This window comes from Patiria miniata, unplaced genomic scaffold (assembly GCF_015706575.1).
Source record: "Patiria miniata isolate m_02_andy unplaced genomic scaffold, ASM1570657v1 HiC_scaffold_22, whole genome shotgun sequence".
Taxonomy (NCBI): Eukaryota; Metazoa; Echinodermata; class Asteroidea; order Valvatida; family Asterinidae; genus Patiria; species Patiria miniata.
The window spans coordinates 7270771-7291154 of record NW_024037061.1 but is presented as its reverse complement, the minus strand read 5'-3'; the positions used below and the strand labels follow the sequence as shown (position 1 = coordinate 7291154).

The following is a 20384-nucleotide window of genomic DNA, read 5'->3' as shown; positions in this document are numbered from 1 at the left end:
ATTAACAGAGTTGTTGAATCGAGTCGCTGATTTTTTGACTTGAGACTCGACTTGACTTGGGAAAAAAATAAAAATACTTGAGACTTGACTTGACTTGGAATAGTATGATTTGGTTACAACTCTGGGATTTAATTAGCCCCTTGCAAGACTGAGTAAAAGAGAGATTGAAACTGGCATGCTTAGCCCATTTGAGTTATTCGTAAAAGCATAGCACTGATGACGCGGAGACGCCATTTTCTCGGTACTATGATGTAGTACCAGTAAATCTTGAAAAAGTTTAGTGATACTTAAATCTAAAAAAATATAGATTGTAAAAATGTAACTTTTGAACTGAAGCTATATGTAAACCCATGTCAATGTTTAACGTCCGTTTGTTTCCTAAAACAGCGTCGCGACAGCCCTCTGAATCGTAAAAAAAAAAATTAGCCAGGTGGAACCCCAAAGGGGCGGGGCGTGATTGTGTGGACAATGGGCGTGTTTCAAATCCTTATGAATAGAACATTTGCTTCTCCCACTTCTCCCGTTTACTCACCCCTCATTTGTCTTCAAAATTTCATTATATATTATCTTTCCTAATCCCGTGGACGCATTATGTGCATTATTGCTTTTTATATTAAAACCAAAAAAAGACAGATACCGCGATCCCTTGTGATTCTTATACGCAGCATTACGTCATTAAGTAGATGACGTCATGAGAAAAGTTGTTCTCCAAACACTGTGTGTGAGCATGGAGGTAGGGAGATAGTTCGTCTCTGTTTACCGTAACTATGTCTATTCTTAAAGACAGGCGTGGGTCACGGGGCATGCAAAAGTTTCTTCATCACCCCGTTCAAATTCTCGGAATAAAACTTTGCGACCTGGGAGAAAGTAAATATCCGGGCGAAGTTAAGCAGCTTAATATAGCATCTACTCCGTCTCATCTTACTCCCCACAGTACACAATACATTTCTGAAAAACTGCTCGATCATTGTACATATAAAGTGACACTTGTAACAACTTTCAGTTCTATCAAAAAGAGACAATTTTTTAATGAAAAATTATTTCACTCTTAATACGGCTGTTTTCAACGTCCCATTTTTTCTCTAACATGTATTCTAAAGGTTGACATAAATTTGTGCAGAAAATAAACACCAGTAGACCTAAGTGAATCTTAATTAGCAGATTTTGTGTAACACTTTTTTTCATCACCCCCATGTTTTTGGAGATGAATCCAAGATTAAGAAAGCAATATTTATAGTGAAATTTGGCTTCACGGTTTTGCAAAGCTGAACAAAAGTATAATAAACTGAAGAAAAGACGATTCACGATTACAATAGACCCTTATCATGCTGCCACCATTTCAGTCATGCTTCCTGTATCCAATGACAGTACTGAATGATGTTTTTCATGCAAAAAGGAATCAGACTATTTTCCCTATCGGCCTCACTTTGGTAACGTTGATCTGAATGGGGGGGGGGGGGAAACCAAGAAGATGGCAACATGATACTGGTCAATTGCTTCTAAGATTAAAAGGGGTTCGCAAAATCGATTTCTTAACCAAGTACTGGATTTTTTAAAAATCTTTTTGAACAGTTTAAAGTAACACAGTGGCAAAGGCCAGAGGATCGGCGAACCGACTTTTGTTCAACTTCAGACATAATGGGTTAATTAATCAAAAGAATTAATTACAATTGCTTGGCTTTAGAATTGACTGGTTGTCGATTAAATGTCATTGTGTTTACAAATCTACGTAATCGAATTGCACAACTATTGAAAACTTACAGAATTAATAAAAAAAAACAACTAAATTTATCTCCTGAGCCAAAAACTGGTAAACCAGTCACGGTCCCATAAGGATTAGGGTTAAATAAGATATACTTCATTACATGTATTTAGATTAGGTTACATGAAAAGGGGAAAACAAAACACGGTAATTTTAAGACAATTTGGGAAGAAAAGTAGAAAATAAGAAGTTAACTTTCCAAAAGGTTATCTGGACCTCCAAGTGTTTGGCATATGATGAACAAAACGACTGTATTACTTTTGCAATTTGATCATGTTCATTCTCAGTCAGTTGTTACAATCCTAACTTAAACATTATTACTGTCAAATAATTACTTCATTTTTGGCCAGATTCTCAAATTTAAACTTGCTTCTTGGTCATTCTACAAATTTGGGGTCCACTTTTTCCTGTCCTGTTACATCTAACATCTACGATTTATAATTCTGATGTAGATGCACTACTTAATGCAGTCGTCCTCCAAGAGTGATTATGAATGGCAAACTACCTACCAACAAATAAATTATGCTCATTTGAAGTCATTGTTAGTTATACTTGAATGACAAATTATATAGTACCAAGGTAACAGGGACAGGGAAAATGTCACACTTTGGACCATTCATTTATAGAATAACTCCACTCCAAGCTTACTTAACGAGTTTTGTGCTTCCTTGAGCGAGAGGTCCCAGTGCTTACAGCAGGCTTTTCTGGGGACTTTGCCGGTTTGTAATCATCACTAAACAGCATCAGTAAAAGAATCAGCACAGGTAAAAAGAAGTAAGGACAATATATGGCCGCAAGCTTCAGTCGTTCCTCTAAAGTTACTGGCCCTGGGTGGGGAGAGTTGGTGAAGTCTTGAAAGAACATATGAGCGAAGATTGCTTGCAGTGTGGTGGCGGTGTGGACGGAATAAATGATAGCTGGAATACGAATCCACTTACAGCTCCCTATGGGAAAACCACAAAATAAAGAAATTAAAATCAATTAAAATTGGACATCCATAGATAAATTCAATAAAACATTATTTTTAATTAATATGACCAAAAAACACACACACACACACCCAAAGTTTGAAATTCAAGCAAAGCAATAATACATAATATGAGCAATCCAATGCATTGAGTATTTATTATTTTACCGTATTACATTCCAAATATTTATAAATATTTTGCAATTTTCCAACATTCCAATAATAAAAAGAATTCTCAATTAAATAATTACCTTTGTAAAAGGCATAGGTTGCAACAAAGAAGAATGGGAATTGCAGCAGACATTCACCGTAGACGAAGGACATGAACCATGGGTAGGCTGAGGGATCCGCCATCATTTCATCCTTCATGAATATGCAGTAGTCTCTAACAAGATCTAAAAACTGAATGAGATTTCAATATGGCAATGTGTGAATACCATGGAGCTGTATGATAAAGAACTGATTTATACCAACACATTTCATCAAAATGAGAGATGGATTTTGTACAAACGAGATAAGGGAAGCCTTGAGAAGCCATTCCCTGAGTACAACTGATTCAGAATGGCTATTCATGGGAGCCTTTTCAAGCATCTTTGGGCTAAATTTAGCTCTCTCACAGTATTACAGGGTTCTCCTACTCAACAGCACTGCCCTGCATTCTTAAATTCATTAGCCACCAACCACAATAAGTCACAAGTGAATCGGTCAGTCAGTCAGGTGAGTCGGTCAGTCAGTCAATTCACTGAGATAGGTGTAAAAGAGGACAATAGGCATGCCCTCTTGGACCAAAAATAGGGAATACATTCATTCATCAGTTTATTGTCATCATATCATGCTTGAAAATTACATGACAGTTGATTTCCAGTGTAGGTCTATAATTAATGTACATGTAAAAATATTTGTTGAATAGTTATTCAATCATGACAAAACAACAAATACTTAGGCATTATAAATAATCATAATTATACAAAAATACAAAGTACATAAATACATGTATACAGTAGTCAGTACAGTATTGAAAAATGAAACTTCAGGGAGGGGTAGGGTAGGATCACAGAGCAAGGAACAGAAGGGTAATGGGTCGATGGGATTAATAGTGAATAATTGTGAGTATTCCTTCTCCATTGTTCTCATGCTAACTGTTTAGTCGAAGGGCCTACAAAAAAAAAAATACAATGTAAATGTTCTGTGTAAAATTATGTGATTTTAGTACTTCATATACTTACCACTTTCGGGTAGAGCCATGATGGCATAATCGCCTGTGAATCGAAGAAGATCGTGATGATGATGTGGCTGGCAAAATAAACCACAATCACCCATTCCAGAACTCGGGTTAATCCTTTCGCCATGATGATTGAATGTCTGTATTCTAATTTCTACGCGCGAGTACCCGGCCCAGCCGGTTTTGCAATATCATACACCCGCTCCCACTCGCTATCTTGCCGTACTTTGTTATTGACCGAGATTTAACAATCATCACCTTATCTTTGACCACCTGGGATTTGTTCTTTTTATTGACCTTCCGGAACAGAAGAGCTGGTACCTGCAAAATCAACAGATTTTTGTCTCACAAAAATAGCGCGCGCTTCGCTAGATGAACCCTGACCTGTTTATCCAGGCACTGCCACAATGCCCGGGTTGAAATCTGAACCGATTCAGAATCAGGTTGAATTCTCATTTTGGTTTGTGTGCAGGTGTGGTGTTGAAGAGGTTTAGCAAACCTAGACTTTATATGTGCTTTGGTTCCATCGCCGTCTTCAACTGAATCTAAAAGCCTTTTAATACTCAGAATTAATTTACTTCCAATCTTCTAACTTATAGCATGTAACAATATAGCATGTAACATTACTTTTTCACAAAACAAACTCATAAATCGAGCCAATGAAATGAGGTTTCAATAAGAATCCTTTGAATGCAACGTTCAAAATGATACCGAGATTTTCAAATACCACAGATCCGTCTGGAGATTTCTGAAGTGGAGCGTGCCGTCCGAAGTCCGGTCATAATCTAATTGGGCGTTTAGGAATCAGCTGTTGATGTTGATGTCAACAGACTAGACATGACAGAGCGAAATGAATTGAATTTGAAAGGGTTTTGCTTTTCTTTTATAAGTTGCTCCATCAGCACCAATTTGTCATGGCAACCGGTTCAAAGTTTGTGTTAGGAATAGATATAGGTACGACTTCTGTGAAAGTGTCTCTGTACGATCCCCAATCCAAGCAAACACTTCAAAGTGCCGCTTGTGAAACACACGCAAAGATCTCCCACGATCGGCAACCTTCCGGTGCGGCCGAACAGGATGTGGGAAAGATCTTGGAAGCTTGTGAGACGTGCTTGAGAAAACTGGATGCAGAATGCCTGAAATTGGTCAAGCGCATTGGGGTTGCTGGCCAAATGCATGGTTGTGTCTGTTGGAACTACGGGAATGAAGAAACAGACACAATTTCAGGCCTGAGCAAAATAAAATGGTTTGAGAAATCAGTAATCTGCAGTCGACTTTTTACCTGGCAAGATTCCAGATGCACTCCAGATTTCATTGCTTCTCTACCGACGCCAGTTTCGCATCTTCGGCTGGCAACTGGGCATGGATGCGCCACTCTGTTCTGGTTACAGAGGCACTTGCCAGAGTTTGTGCAGAAATTTCAGTATGCAGGGACAGTAATGGATCTTTTGGTGAATGTGTTGTGCGGTCTTGATGAGAAACCTGTCATGTCTGTTCAAAATGCAGCTAGTTGGGGGTATTTCAATGTTGAAGAGAAACGGTGGAATAAGGAAATGTAAGTGTTTCTCCTTGGTCGAAACTTCATGAGTAAATCATGAATGAACTTCATGTACATATTGCCATGATTGAAGCAACTTTATTAATTTAGTTATTCCCAGCTTCTTAGTATGTGTGAATAGGTAAAATTGTTCAAATTTTCATTTGAATTTTTCTCATTCATATCCCTCAGACTGTCATCAGCAGGTTTTCCAGTTCATCTGTTGCCAAAGGTCGTTGACCCTGGATCCATTGTCGGCAAGCTGCAGTCATCTTGGCATGGTATCCCAGCAGGCTGTGAGGTTGGGGTTGCCATGGGAGACCTGCCATGCTCAGTTCTACCATCCATGCAGTCACAATCTGATGCTGGTACGACAGCCCCCCCCCCCCCCCCCTTGGCTCCTCCCCTCCCTGGCCCCTTCCCCAACCCTCCCTCAAAATATGAATCTAATGCTGTGACTGAAATGTGTCTGGGTGGTCAAGTCTTCAGATTACTTTGTGGTGGTCAACCCCCCCCCCCCTTTTTTATTTGTGTAGTGCCACTCCTGTCCACTTTGAACAGTGCTCCATTAGTCACATGGCGACCTCCCCCCCCCCCCAAGAACAAAGTAAAGGATGTTCATCTTGATTTCTGAACTTAATTATTCTTGTGTAACTCGTAGGTTTCAAACTGAGGACTTGTTACCAGATTTCAAGGCCACTCCTTACTTTCTATCCCCTCCCCCACTTCCACCTCCATTCTTTGGGTGATCCTCCTTTTAAAACAATAAGAAAACAATCAAGATGAAGCTTCCATTATTTACTCATAGACTGCTGCATCAGTGATGAACATCATAATATTTATAGGATGACATTCTTTTAATTTTTTTTCTCCAGTTGTGAACATCAGTACGTCAGCACAGCTTGTCACCAGTACACCGCCTGGCTTCCACCCACCAAAATCTACTCCTACATGTAGCTCAACGGTCGAGTATTTCCCTTATTTCAGAGGGCAGTACCTTGCAGTAGCTGCAGCACTCACTGGCGGCAATGTGCTGGATTACTTCGTCTCGACGCTGCAGGAACTGGCAAGCGAGTTTGGTTTTCGGATCACAAAAGACGAAGCTTACAGGAAAATGATTGAGAAAGGGCAAGAAGTGGAAGACACCGATCTTGTAATTTGCCCGACTTTGTATGGAGAGAGGCATGTTCCATCTCAGCACGCCAGCATTCAGAACCTGACCACAGCGAATACGAGTATTGGAGATACAACACGGGCGTTGTGTCGAGGCATCGTTAGGAATCTCCACGATATGATGTCAAGGAAGGATCTAACGGACAGAGGTGTGACAAGGATTATTGGATGCGGAAGTGGTCTGCTGAGGAATAAAGTCTTGATGCAAGAATTGGAGAGGATGTTCCAGTTGCCTGTGGAGTATAGGCAAGGGGGTGACGCGGCTGAAGGTGCAGCTATTGCTATGCTACAGTGACAGATGAGTGAATGCTCACGGACTTCATTGCATGAACAGATGATGTTGCTTTAACCCTTACGTACCTGAATCCATCAAAATCCACACCCCTATTTTGGAGGATTTCGGCGAATTTATGATACCTCCATATTGAAAAAGTTGGGTGATTTTGATGGATTCAGGACAGTAAGCCTAGCAGTACTGCAGGATTTTGATTGATTCAGAATACCTCTATATTGAGCAGTTGGGGGACTTTGATGGATTCAGGATCTCATCAGTTCAACTCCTTGGCTACATGTTTGGTGTGTACGAGGTACATGTATACGTACATGTACCATTCTGGTGGATTCTGATGGATGGACTCGGGACCCCAGCATTTTTTTTGCTTGACATATTGGTGGATTTTGGCGAATTCAGGATACTTTCTTGTAAAAGTGCTCAAGGGGTTAGGGTTAAAGGCATATAGGATCATTTGCTTTAAGCTTTTCAGGGTTTTTTATTCCAAACAAATCGGTCACTTGACTGATTGTTGGAAATCACCTACATTTCTTGATTTCTCCTAAATGACGGCAAACCAGACGGACTGATTTCCTGGGGTGTTTAGTACCAGTACAATCTTTCATCCGAGTAAGCTTTTTGATAATAATTTGTTGGGGTGCTTTTTGGATAAATTCAAATGATCCTATAATTATGCCTTTAAACTGTAGTGGTGTTCAACAATAACGGACAGGTTTCTAAAAAAATGCTTGGGGATCATCATCATGTGAAAAATTTGCAATAAGTTGGCATTTTCTATAAGCATCTGGTGAGCTATTACCAAACTTGATGATTATTATGAGAACAGTTCTTGTTAAAAAACTCTTCTATAAATGAGAATGCGTAAGAAACATCAATATCAAACATCAATTTGATGTTCAAATTTCAAAATAAAAACATGTATTTTATTTTGCTTCAGTACAAACGTAAATGTATTTCCCTCTCTTAATAAATATGTTTAAATTACAAGAAACTGGTATTTGACCATTATTAAAGTTTTCATTGAGTTGAGAGAAAATAAAGGAAACTGTGGCCTTAAGAAAAAAACGAACTTTGTGAATCAACTTGAGGCCTGTCCCCCCCCCCCCCCCCAGCTTCAGTACAAGATATTTTTGCAATTCTAATATATTTATATACAAATTTTAAGATCTTGGAAATAATGCACATACATGTACATGTATTAAAATTTCAGCAAGAAAGTGATTCCTGTACAATAACTGCCTTTTTCTGTACTGATAAATTGGACCTATACCTCTCTTTCCTACCCAAAGGCATAACTTCTTGTCTCAGAATTTTGAGAAAAATGAGATTTGTATCGTATGAAACTATGACCACACCATTCAGTGTCTCACTCCTGAAAGTTAAGTGCCCCATCCCCGCCCCACCCCAAACCCTTCGCAAATTGGAACCTAGATGCACCTCTCTCTGCCAGCCCAATCTCTTAATAAAACTGCTTTCCTGGAGCAAATGTCGACAATACTGTCCAGATGTCAACCCGAAATTTACTGCAAGTTGTCAGCTTGTTTTGTCGGTATTTTCTTGGTGTTTGGAATACCCCGTCTTGCTGAGCTGTAGAGTTCAAGAAAAACAAAAAACAATGGAGAACTTGAGACTGGATGGGATGCCCTTAACTGAAAGGTGGTGAGCACACCCAACATGTATAACCCATTAGCACCTGTGCTACATGGTATTACATTGTATTACATTGTATTACATGGTATTACATTGTATTACATTGTATTACATTGTATTACATTGTACTACATTGTATTTACTCCCTAATGAATAAAAGAAAAGTCATGGTGCTTGGGCGGGGTGGGGGGATACAGGATGTTATGTGTTTAACCGTCCATCAGAAAAGAAAAAAAACTTGGAAAAATAAAGGTTAACATAAAAAGCGCCCAACTACACAATATAAAAATAACAGCGTTGCTGTTGAAACCCCTCAGCCAGAGTCAAGTTATCATCCGGAAACCATTAACCTTTAACTCAACGTGGTGACCTTGACCTTTGGCCTTTGACCCCAGAACCAGTCCCAACATGCCTGTACCAATGGGAAACCCCCTACCGAAGTTAGACACCAACATTTCATTTCTAACTCAAGTTATCATTCGGAACCATTTACATTGAACTCACCACGGTGACCTTGACCTTTGACCTTTTGACCCCAAAACCAATCCCAACTTGCCTGTACCCAAGGGCAAACCCCTACCTCAGTCAGACACCAAAATCTCATTTCTAACTCAAGTTATCATCCGGAAACCATTTACCTTTAACTCACCATGCTGACCTTGACCTTTGACCTTTTGACCCCAAAACCAATCCCAACTTGCCTTCTCCCAAGGGGAACCCTCTTCCAAAGTTAGACACCAAAATCGCATTTCTAACTCAAGTTATCATCCGGAAACCATTTACCTTTAACTCACAATGGTGACCTTGACCTTTGACCTTTTGACCTCAAAACCAATCCCAACTTGCCTACTCCCAAGGGCAACCCCCTACCGAAGTTACAACCCCAAACAACATTTCTAACTCAAGTTATCATCCGGAAACTAAGCTGCCCGGACGGACGGACAGACACACACACATCCGGACGGACGGACGCCCTAGGCGATGACAATACCCCTCGAGCCTCTCGGCTGAGGGGTAAAAAGTAAACATTAAGAAAAATTCAGAATTTTATAAGAACAATGGAAGCAATACTTACATGCTGTGTACATGTGAGGATGACATTGATGTTAGTTGCCAAGGAAATGAAACAAAAGCAAAAAAATAAGATATTAATAAAAATGTTACACAAGAGGGATTTTAGTTTCAGCTTGCAGAAATAGGAGTTTGAACTCATGTAACACTGATTCTGCCTAGAGGGCTCACTGTCACTTGTGAATTAGACTTGCTTAAGCCTCCCCTTGGCCCAGAAATGTATAATACACTGCATTAATAAACTGTGCTTAGAAAGCGCATTTCACACAAGGTCCCAATGCGCTGTACAAGAGTCATTAGTACCCCTGCTCATTGGGCCAATGAAACATTCCAAAGACTATCTTAGCTCCCTGGGGGGTATACAGCTGGATGCTGCCATTTTGGTGCAAAGCAACTAATATCAACCACAATAACCATCTCTGCCCTCACAGGTACCCATTTACTCCTGGGTGGGGAGAAGCAATGCGTGGCAAAGTGCCGTGACCAACGGCACACGCACCACAACCCCAGGCTGGACTCGAATCACAACCTGCAGAATTACTCGCAGACCACAGATGCAATGCTCCAGACCACGAGGCCATGTCACTCCATATTTAATTCTAGTGACTACAAAGGCCCCTTAGGCCAAACTGGCCAGGGATCAGTTTTACTATGTTCGCCTAGCCTTGTTGACTATGTACACAGAATGTGCATTTTTACAAACAATGCCTATCCTATGTTATCTTCAACCAAACTTGAATCTTGGATCCTGATTGGTCAATCCATGGCAACAACAGTAAGATATTATCCCATATACCACATTGTTATCCCGTCCATATCACTTTTGTGCTTTTCTAAAATGTGTGCACTAATCCTGCAGCATGCATGTGTATTGGATAAATGCTGAAAAGTTCCAACAGCGTGTGTGTTCCATCTTTGATGTGTGTTAAGTTTTATTCAAGGTAAATTTGTTATCCCGCTCGCACTCGTGGAACACGGAAAATGTAGTGCTGCGTCTGCGTCCCACATACCCATGGCGGACACAGACATACTACATTATTCCGTGTTCCACTTCTTTACTTCTTCTTTCTTACAAGTGCAGACTTCATGGCTAAAGATAAACGCGCTGCCACAAAACCAGGGCGAACCCCTTCTGTAAGCGATAAGTGTTACTGGGTTCTTTTACGCGCATTATACAACACATGGGACCTATGGCTTTACATCATCCGAAGGATGAAGCAATAATGGCTAAGTGCCTTGCTTAAGGACACAAGTGTCAAGACCAGAACTCAAACCAACACTCTACTGATTAGAAACACCAGAGCTTGAGTCCGGTGTTCTTAACCGCTTGGTCATGACACTCCACTTTTAGTGGGATGACTAATAGTATTTCTCATACACCTATGGAAATAACTACAAGTTTCAGTGTTTTGTTCCAGTGCAAAAAGGTAATTCAAGTGAAAGGTCATACGGGACAAAGACTTCCAACATACCAAAGGTAGCTGCTTACCTTAAAATCCGTAACATGTGGCACAAACAAATATCAGTTGAAGAAAGTACCAAAAAGAACCCATACATCTTCGTTGCTTTGGAGATCACCATTTATGTTTATCCAGAATGACCTACATGTATGAGCAGCTACTGTGAGCGGTGTAATGCATGTTCAACACACGCACAGTTTGACTACCGACTTGGATTATTGGTCTTACCTTCACAATATCCACCCAATCCCAGCCTCGAGGCATCTCTCCTTTGTAATCTAAAAACCAAGAAAATGAACACAGTTATACTCAATGAGTCCCATCCAAATATATCTTCCATAGAACAAGACAAGGCAAGTGGTCAAGCTGGTCTGAGAGTGTATAAAATTCTATTCAATTCGAGCGATTCACAATGCAGTGCGCCACCAAGAGTTTTCCATGGAGAGTCAATTTTTCAAATTTACGGTCGACAATACATGGCCCATTTGAATGAGTGTCAGTAGACAACTTGAGCTAATTTGTTATAGATTGGGGCATAGCGTTCTGCCACCTTATATTAAACACCATATTGATAAAAAGCAAAGAAAAGGGCAAACAGATACTCGAATCCTATGCTAACGAAACTAATGACTGGTAAAACTAACAATTTAAAATGTCCCGCGCTGCGAATTGTCGACCATCTCCCACAATGCACTGGAAAAAATTAACTCTCCGTGGCAAACTCTTGGTGGCGCACTGTGAATCGCACGAAATTGATTCAGAGTGGCTATTCACTACAAATCTTTCTATGCATCTGGTCTACACAATGGGCCTGATTTAGCCCATTATGGGTTATCCTCCGTGTGCCAGCAAAAGAGGGCACATTTTTTACCTCTTTGAGAGCCCTGTGGCAGGACACACGGTGTGTGCGTACTGTACTGTACTGGTTCGCGCATGGAGTACACACGACTACCTGAATGTGCCAAAGCTATTAACCACAGCGTCTTCGCGTGAGCGTCAGGCGAAGTCGGCGCGCGAATGCGTCCGAATTAATCTTTCGATGGTCTCCCAAACTAATCCCCATCCCCAATAACATTGGAAGCCCACAGTGGATGGACCAGGAACCAGTCTAGATCTCCCCCAACTCTCCTTTTCTGGCCTTTGAAGGGGCACTTGTGCACGGAGCCCATAGGCCTACAACAGCACTGCTGGCATGCACAGGTTCACTAGCTACCAACCAGGCTAAGCCACAAGCAACAGTTAGTCAGAGAGTCGATGAGTCAGTTGAGTCAGTCATTGAGATCGGAAAGAGAACACTAGGCCGGCCCTCTGGGACCAGCAAAAATGTCAGCCTACAAATCTTAAGTCTGTTATTCATAACACCATTGCCACAGAACACATACAGTTCATGCCACTCAACAGACATTTCTGTGTGCTTTAAACTAAAGCGGAAGAGGCACTTAGGCGAAGTAATTTCAGTGACAAGTCTTTAAATTAGACGTGGAAATTGTGTATTTCCTGTTCAAATTGGACGTGTTTTGACTGAGTGTGGTCTTAATGTTGTAAGGTGGAATCGATTCCTTCTAACACCTTGATTCTGAAAAGTGAAATTTTACAGAAGTTTGTAATTTTGTTTAATACCATCTTGGGAATTTGAGTCAGAGACTGCATATTTCCACGGATATTAGACAAAAACCTGTACGAACATAATGACCTCACAAGACCAAGTTCAAGCTGTCACATGTGCAGTGTCAAATTCCTTCACTAACTACATTCGGTAAAAAAAAGTTGACTGAACATATTTTTTTTTTTTTTGCTTGGATAAATCTGGTAAATGGTAAGAGAATGTCAAATTTTCAATTGCAATTTCGTCCCCTACTTTCACAAAATTCACAGATTCAGACCAGCTACAACTTTGTTTTATGACAAAGATTATAAAAACAATGAAGAGTCCCTAATGTATTGTATAATAGCAGTCAATATTTGTATGTTAAACAGCTATGCGCGAACAACAGAGGGCGCTTTTCACCTTTTTCAAGAGCCCCATGGACAAGACACATTGCGTGCGCTTACTGGTTTGCACGCACATGGCGTGAAGTATTCACGACTGATTTTATTCTGAATGTGCCCAAAGCAACGGTGTCTCCATGTGAACGTTTGAGTGTCTGTCCTAGTGGTCTCCTCCAACTCTCCCCTTCTAACCAATGAGGGGGTACTTGTGCCCAGAGCCCATTACTACATTCCATACTGACTTCCTATGATTTTCTGTCATCAATGCAGATCCCAATTTCATAACGCTGCTTAACAGTTGGCCAAAAAGTTGCGCTAACGTTAGCAGAAAGTTGTGCTAACCTGAAGCACGGATCCTAGACACCAGATAAACGACTGTTCTGAGCTCTAGTACAAAATGCACTCAGTGGACTTGCCTTAATTGGTTAGACGCGTCATAACGATCATTAATACCCATTGGCGCGTAATCGCGAATTTTCCAGATGTGCCATTGTGTTGGGTTTTTGCACGACATCTAAAACGGAAATATTCATAAAACTGTAAGTAAAACTACTTCTTATTTAAGATATAATTGTTCCAAATTATTTTTAAAATAAATACTTCGGGATATAACAGATGGTATTGTGCAGTTTTTGTCGTCATAGATGAAGTATTTACCCGGGAAATATACGTCAAATTTCGAGGAGAACACTGTTTACCAAAATTTCGTTTTTAATTAGGCTTTTATTAAAAAGTTTTAGAGAGATAGGATGCCGAACCGATGAAACAAAAGCGACATTTGATTGTTCATCTTTAAGCTAAAAATATTGTGCTCGGCATTACCATGGTTATGTAGTTATCACTTATCAGAATTCAATAATAAAGACCAAAAACGTAGACTCCTGAATATTCAAAAATATAATTCGCTGGCTTGACAGACTTCGAGGCCAGATCGGGCGCAGAGCCTTGCACATCTGAAAGCCACCGCGCGCAGTGGTCTTTGTTGAAAAGTATTCATGGTATTTGCCACCAGTACACGCCGTTATCACGCGTCTAACCAGGAGTTGGGCCGAGTCGTTAATCCTTGTATGTAGGATCCGTGCCTTCAATAATTGCAAGGAGTTTTCCTCTCATGTTAGCCTTTTGCTGAGCTTACTGCTTCGGTCTCCAAGAAATAGATGCAGCTCTGTAAGCACAAAACCCTGTGCTTAGTAGCGCCATGAACTGGGGCCATGAAAGACACCTACCTGTTCTGTTGGCCAATTTCCTCTTCTGTGCTTTGGTCAGTGCTTCCTTTCTCTCTTTCGTCTTAGACGCTGGGACTGACTCTGAAGTATTCTTCCTGTCTTCCTGCGATTGATTAAAGGAAACGACATTGTCAATATCACAATCATTATTTTATTTAAATATCTTTTGAGAAATATCATGCTTGTGAACTGACAATGTATGATGTCTACAGACCAAGTCACAGAATGTCAAAGCAAAATACTTACAGTGGTGATCATGTTTTTGTTTTGAGGTGAACCTCAAACTGTAAGTCCTGTTCTTCCTTTGTACAATTCTTTTTTTGATTCTATGAAAATCTTTGAAACCTATTTTCATCCTGTTTTATTAGTTGACTGTTCATCCACTGTAATGCAACAGCAGGATTTGTTGTACAACTTTAGTTAGTTGGCGGTCTATATTTGTGTTAAAACTGAACTCGGTACCCCCACATGTTATATACCAATTAGAAAGCTCTTGTTCTGCAGAATCCAGAAAGAAAAATATCAGAACGCCTACACATTCTGACTTTAAGCTCATTTCTGTAGTGACAGGTCACATATGTGACCTGTCACCATGAAATGAGCTGCAAGTCGGAGATTGCCATTTTGCAGTACAGTGGGGCAAAGCCCAAATTTGAAGGGGTGGTCGATTTTTTGTTTTCAGGTGAACTTTAATCTGTAAGTCCTGTGCTACCTTTCTCCAATTTTTTGTTCTGTCGAACATCTTTAAAACCTATTTCATCCCGTCTGTTATGAGTTGACTGTTCGTTCACTGTAACACAACTGCAGGATTTTTAAATGCCATTTTCTCAAGAATCAGTTTTACAACTTCAAGTTAGTTGGTGGTCTATATTTCCGTTACTGAACTCAGTACCCCTTAATGTTGTACATTGTACCCACCTTGACTTGCGCAGTTTTCTCCGTTTGTTCAGACATGAGGTCTTCTACATTTTCTTTAGCCCATTCAAACAGCGTATACGTCATTGCACTACCCAACCACTGCTCTGCCTGTACAACAAAAAGTTGGAAATAAATACTCGGACTTTAAAAAGTGCTTAACACATTACTTATCATTATGCAAAGCGAGTTTGTGGGCTGCAGCATTACCAATTGACACTGTCATCTGCCAAAAGGAAGCATTTTTGCAATGCTCAAACAAAAATCAATCAGATTTTTATGAATCGCTTTGTACCAATTAAGTATGCACTGTAACTGGTGTTTGCAGAAGGATAGGTTCACTATTAATCATCTTTTGAAAGGGAGAAAGGGGACAGGGATAGAGGAGTTCCCCCCCCCCCCCCAAAAAAAAAAAAAAGAAGATGCTTGCTACAGGCTTTCAAGCAGACCCAGGTGAAAAAGTAGAACAGTAGGATAAAAAGAGCAAGACAAAAGTAGGAATTGGAGGACAAAATCAGGATAAAAGTAGACTTTTGTGGGCTTTCAGGAGTAGTTTTCGTTGATATTCACCATGTCCACAGCATCATAAGCCTCAATTGGCATGTTCTGTACTCACAACACTTGTGCTCCATCCTCAACTAAGCTCTTGGAAGTACAGTTGCAGTACTCCTGCGCCCAAGCCCTTCATTGTGTGATTTACATGTGACAGTGTGTTACACTGTTATGAAAAATATTCAATGAGATTTCATTTTCAGAGTTGTGGGACAAAAAAGTAGGAATTTCAAGAAACAAACAAAGTAGGAAAAGAAGAAGCAAGGTAAAAAAAAAAAAACTAAGAAAAAGTAGGAAAAGTAAGAATATTTGACAGCCAGTTGCTGTGGTTAAATAACCCGTACCTTCACAGCATTTTTGCTAGGGACTTTCTTGAATGCTCCAAAATCCACCACTGTGCAGTAGCACAATGGTACATTCTGTGTACTCCATCTTTCAAGGAGAATCAAGCCCCTTGAAAAGTAAGTTGCTAGGCTCTGCCTTCCTCAATCCTACAAAATCCTCCACTGTGCAGGAACCCAATGGCACACTCTTTGTACCTACCAAGTTTCAGGGGGCATCAAGCCCCATGAAAAGTAATAGTTGCTAGGCTCTGCCTTCCTCAATCCTACAAAATCCTACATAATCTCCCATTGGATTTTGAGGGATCTGGGGGCAAATCCTTGACAAACATCATCAAAGATATTTTGGAATGATTTTGTTCTCACCTCGGCCTTGATCCTTTCAACCACACTGCTGCGCACAGCGGACTGTCTGCAAGAACAAATGAATCAGTCGGATATATCTCTGTTAGTTTGTTTACATTTTCTAACTATAAAATATCAAACAAAATACAGGAAAAAAAATATACAACTTTAAGTTGTTTCATTGTTAACTCTGGTTTCTAAGTAAAGTATCAACTGAACAAACCTCAACATGCTTCTTTTTCTTTTAAATAGTCTGCATTAGATTCAGGGCCCAATTTCATAGAGCTGCTTCAGCACAAAATTTGCTTAAGCACAAAAACGTCTTGCTTAATAAAATCCTGTTACTGGCCAAAACTCCATGCGATTGTTATGCTAAGTTAACAACAGCTAAATACCAGTCACAAGCAATGTACATCCCATGGAGTTTTGGCCGGTAACCTAATTTTACTAAGCAATTTGTTTGTGCTTAAGCAAATTTTCTGCTTAAGCAGCTCTATGAAATTGGGCCCATCGGGTGCTGCTCCTGATAGCCTATTACATGTATTGAGAAAATAAAATTCAAGTGATCTATATACTCCATGCACGGGTACCCACTCAATGGTTAACTTTAACAGAACTCAGCCCATCAGACCTGGAACTTGTCAGGATGGGTACACAACCCATAAACTGACAGTCTTTTATATTGGGTTGGCACACCTCCAGAATCAAAGTCAGAAATATATGTGTGTAATTTGCCAGGATGGGTATGGTTCCTGGTATGCTAGGGAGTTTAGGATTAAAGAAATTAGAGTCGCTGCAGGCCACTGGGAGAGAAACTCCAACGCATTATTGATGGCGCCTGACGCTCATGCAAAGACATTACAGGTTTGCTCATATTCACATTAATTCTTACATTACGCCATACTCGCGTAAACCAGTACACACACGCGATATGTCCCTCTCACTGGGGCTTTCAAAAGTGGTCATCACAAAGCGCCATATACTGTTAGTGCAATGAGTCTATTGGACAAATGAGCTAAATACAACACCAAGCAACTTACAAGTGATTGTTGAAGAAAGCATCCAAGTTGATATCTGGTAGTTCTTCAGGATAATTGTCTCCCCATCTTATCTCCAGTAAGAAGGATTTATAATGACCCTCAGGACCCATCTGATGAAAAACACACGCATTTAAAATTATGTAAATTCTCAAAACAAATTCCAATTGACCAATGAGCTTTGACTCTCAATACTTAATGTCCAATCAGATATGACTAGACAAGAATGCTGTCCAATCAGATGTGACAACAGCATTTAACTGCCAAACCAGAAAGACTGCATAAACACGCTGTCCAATCAGCTGTGACTCCAGATAAATTGTCCAATCAGCTGCAACAAGAGATAAATTGCCCAATCTCCTATGCACATCTACAGACATAGTGTCCAATCAGCTGTGACTACACAAACTTATTGTCCAATCAGGTTTGACAACATAAACTTATTGACCAATCAGCCGGGACTACACCAATTATTGACCAATAAGCTTTGACCACATAGAAACATTATCAAATCAGCTTTGATTACACAAATGTCTATTCTAATTAGTTTTCACAATCACACAGTGTATGGCAGTAACTGAATCAGCAGGCATTTCTACCTGATCACGATCGAATGTCAATGGTAGAAACTGAAGCCACTGCCCAAAAAAAAAAACACCTCACTTGAACCTTGCCTGCCTGTCTTTTTCGTAATGTTCAATTTTAATGAATTCCTTACTTCCCTGACTGAGTGATATCAAGGTGTCATGTAATGGAACTCTCATGCTGTATACCATACCCTGTACTGATAGGCATTCTCTGTCTGTTTGAAGCATTCATCGCCATCATAGATAGACAGTAAAACTTCCTTCTCTTCCTGAAATAAAACATGAAACATGAAAACATTACAAACTGTAACAGACATGACAGATCCACACTGAACTTTTTGCATTTATCATTTCAACATTAAAGGGAATATACAACATTTGCAAACATCAAAAAATAAAACTACCAAGTTTTTACGAAATACCTTACTAGGATGTTGGTAAATGACAGTCTAAAGCATCCTGTAAAATAATGGCACCTGGTGTGAAGTCATTTTCAAGGAAATTGTATTTTTGTATACAACGGTGGTCAGCCGACCACCGTTGGAAAAACCTAACTATTTTTCAACTACTGCTCCAACTTTACACTTTTTTCGGTCCAAATTTTGTTTGCTATTGGTTACATGTTCATGAACGGGTGCAGGCCAGCTAGACTGGTTCCCTTACCTTACAATTTTCCGGCATCTATAAATTGATCCATTTTATCCTTAGTGGAGTCAAGGAACCAGACTACTTGAACATTTTTGTTTTTCTTGGTTTTTCCAGCATTTTCGAACACAAAACTTGAAACATGTCAGTGTAACAATATTTGATCTATTAAACTAACCCCTCAAATAGTTCATTTCTGAAATTTACAGCAAAAGCCAATGATGTACATTCCCTTTAACAGTTACAAAATGAGGGTGAAACTGCTAGTTGATAAATGGGTGATGGTGTATCTACGGGCCCGGTTCCTTCCTATAAGGGAACAAAATCCACTTTCAAATTATTTGACCAACCAAACTAGTTGGCGACATTAAGAACATACAGGTATGTCATAGATAAAGGGCAGGGTTTTGAATTTTTGAGGGAAATTTGGGGGTAAAATGACGATGACAAGGTCAAAACGCAACACGAAAATAAAGATTGGGACCACCGCACGATGTACCGTGAGTGTGCAAGGCGCGTTGAATCGCACGGCACCAACTGTAAACCGCGCAGGAAAATCGTAATTTCTACCCCAAGAAACTGTTTACAAATTACAAAAAAAGGCGTCATTATAATTTATATTGAGAGAAGCCTGCTCTAGGTTGAAAAGGTCATTTTTGAGTAATAAAAAACACCCTTGACTCTAATTTTATCGAAACTAAACAGGGGCCCTACACTCTACACGATTGCCGATAAGTGTGAATCTACTATTCTGAATCTGATTTACGTTCATATCTAAACTGTCCGTGTGCAGGGCCTTCTACTTTGGCAGTAGAATTTCAATTAGAACTAGGCCTAACCCTAGTAAGACCAAGTACAACTACATAATGTAGCCTGAGAAGTGCAATTCAAGAATGTTAAACTTATCCCTTTAATTTAAGTTATAGAATAAAGTGTCCTCTGTTTGTTTGACTCACCTCCTGGGACTCTTTGCACGCCATTGTGATGTGGCAGTTCCTAAACGTCACTCAAGTAAAAGTAAAACTTTAAAGCACAATCAAGGATTCAATGTTGATTCGAGGAACCTAAGAGGTCACCAGACTAGATTCAGGTACTAAGTCTATACAATCTGGCGTCTGAAGCCCTGACGTCGCGTAGAAAGTGTGGATTCCGGATCAGATATGCAAACTCGGCCAATCACACTCAAGCAGTGCACTCAAGACAAAAACTTAAACTAAACCGTGAGGTGTTCACGTGTAGTGGGGTTTATTATATTAAATCAAAGGTAAACCTGTCCCGAATTTCACATGCAAAAATCTCATTCTGAATGGTAAACTAAAACATGCAGTACTGTAGCCCTAGTTCTCACTCTAGTCCATACGTGTAGTGTACATACATGTACGTGTACGTGTGTATGCTGCGCGCATGCAAAGCGCAAGCACGCGTCAAAGATTGTCCGTCTGTTATGAATTAGTTATTGAGGGCGCTAGATTAATCTCCGTGCCGCGGTGTCTGGCACTTTTTGCCAACCACGGGTTGGCAAACTATTATGAAAGGTCAACGTTGCAAAAAAAAAAGAATAGTTGTAAATGTTTCCAAACATGTCATTGAATTGTTGGGGGAAACATTTACCA

At 40.0% G+C, this 20384-nt stretch overlaps 3 protein-coding genes across 3 annotated transcripts; 1 reads left to right on the top strand and 2 right to left on the bottom strand.

The window, feature by feature from the left end:
- Positions 1-997: 997 nt before the first annotated feature.
- LOC119730535 (sigma intracellular receptor 2-like) lies at positions 998-4180 on the bottom strand. Its single transcript, XM_038203507.1, has 3 exons — positions 3956-4180; positions 2981-3131; positions 998-2706 (listed from the first exon to the last, which is right to left on the bottom strand). The coding sequence occupies exons 1-3, from the start codon at positions 4076-4078 to the stop codon at positions 2411-2413; spliced, it is 570 nt and encodes a 189-aa protein (XP_038059435.1). The 5' UTR covers positions 4079-4180; the 3' UTR covers positions 998-2410.
- A 530-nt stretch (positions 4181-4710) lies between these two features.
- On the top strand, positions 4711-7081 carry LOC119730534 (sedoheptulokinase-like). Its single transcript, XM_038203506.1, has 3 exons — positions 4711-5506; positions 5681-5856; positions 6364-7081. The coding sequence occupies exons 1-3, from the start codon at positions 4866-4868 to the stop codon at positions 6954-6956; spliced, it is 1410 nt and encodes a 469-aa protein (XP_038059434.1). The 5' UTR covers positions 4711-4865; the 3' UTR covers positions 6957-7081.
- Positions 7082-7830: 749 nt separating this feature from the next.
- On the bottom strand, positions 7831-20177 carry LOC119730743 (RWD domain-containing protein 4-like). Its single transcript, XM_038203765.1, has 9 exons — positions 19728-20177; positions 18318-18395; positions 17543-17652; positions 16524-16569; positions 15268-15375; positions 14350-14452; positions 11363-11412; positions 9679-9681; positions 7831-8540 (listed from the first exon to the last, which is right to left on the bottom strand). Exons 1-9 carry the CDS (start codon positions 19749-19751, stop codon positions 8487-8489), a joined length of 576 nt encoding a protein of 191 aa, XP_038059693.1. The 5' UTR covers positions 19752-20177; the 3' UTR covers positions 7831-8486.
- Between the last annotated feature and the right edge of the window lie 207 nt (positions 20178-20384).

Excerpts from the sequence above, each read along its gene's own strand:
- LOC119730535 (XM_038203507.1), bottom strand. The coding sequence starts at position 4,078 with ATGGCGAAAGGATTAACCCGAGTTCTGGAATGGGTGATTGTGGTTTAT. Across the intron at positions 3,132-3,955 it reads CATGGCTCTACCCGAAAGTG|TTTTTAGATCTTGTTAGAGA; the intron begins GTAAGTATATGA and ends AATCTCATTCAG. Across the intron at positions 2,707-2,980 it reads AACCTATGCCTTTTACAAAG|GGAGCTGTAAGTGGATTCGT; the intron begins GTAATTATTTAA and ends GTTTTCCCATAG.
- LOC119730534 (XM_038203506.1), top strand. The coding sequence starts at position 4,866 with ATGGCAACCGGTTCAAAGTTTGTGTTAGGAATAGATATAGGTACGACT. Across the intron at positions 5,507-5,680 it reads AAACGGTGGAATAAGGAAAT|ACTGTCATCAGCAGGTTTTC; the intron begins GTAAGTGTTTCT and ends CATATCCCTCAG. Across the intron at positions 5,857-6,363 it reads GCAGTCACAATCTGATGCTG|TTGTGAACATCAGTACGTCA; the intron begins GTACGACAGCCC and ends TTTTTTCTCCAG.
- LOC119730743 (XM_038203765.1), bottom strand. The coding sequence starts at position 19,751 with ATGGCGTGCAAAGAGTCCCAGGAG. Across the intron at positions 18,396-19,727 it reads CGTGCAAAGAGTCCCAGGAG|GAAGAGAAGGAAGTTTTACT; the intron begins GTGAGTCAAACA and ends GTTTTATTTCAG. Across the intron at positions 16,570-17,542 it reads GCTTTCTTCAACAATCACTT|ACAGTCCGCTGTGCGCAGCA; the intron begins GTAAGTTGCTTG and ends TTGTTCTTGCAG.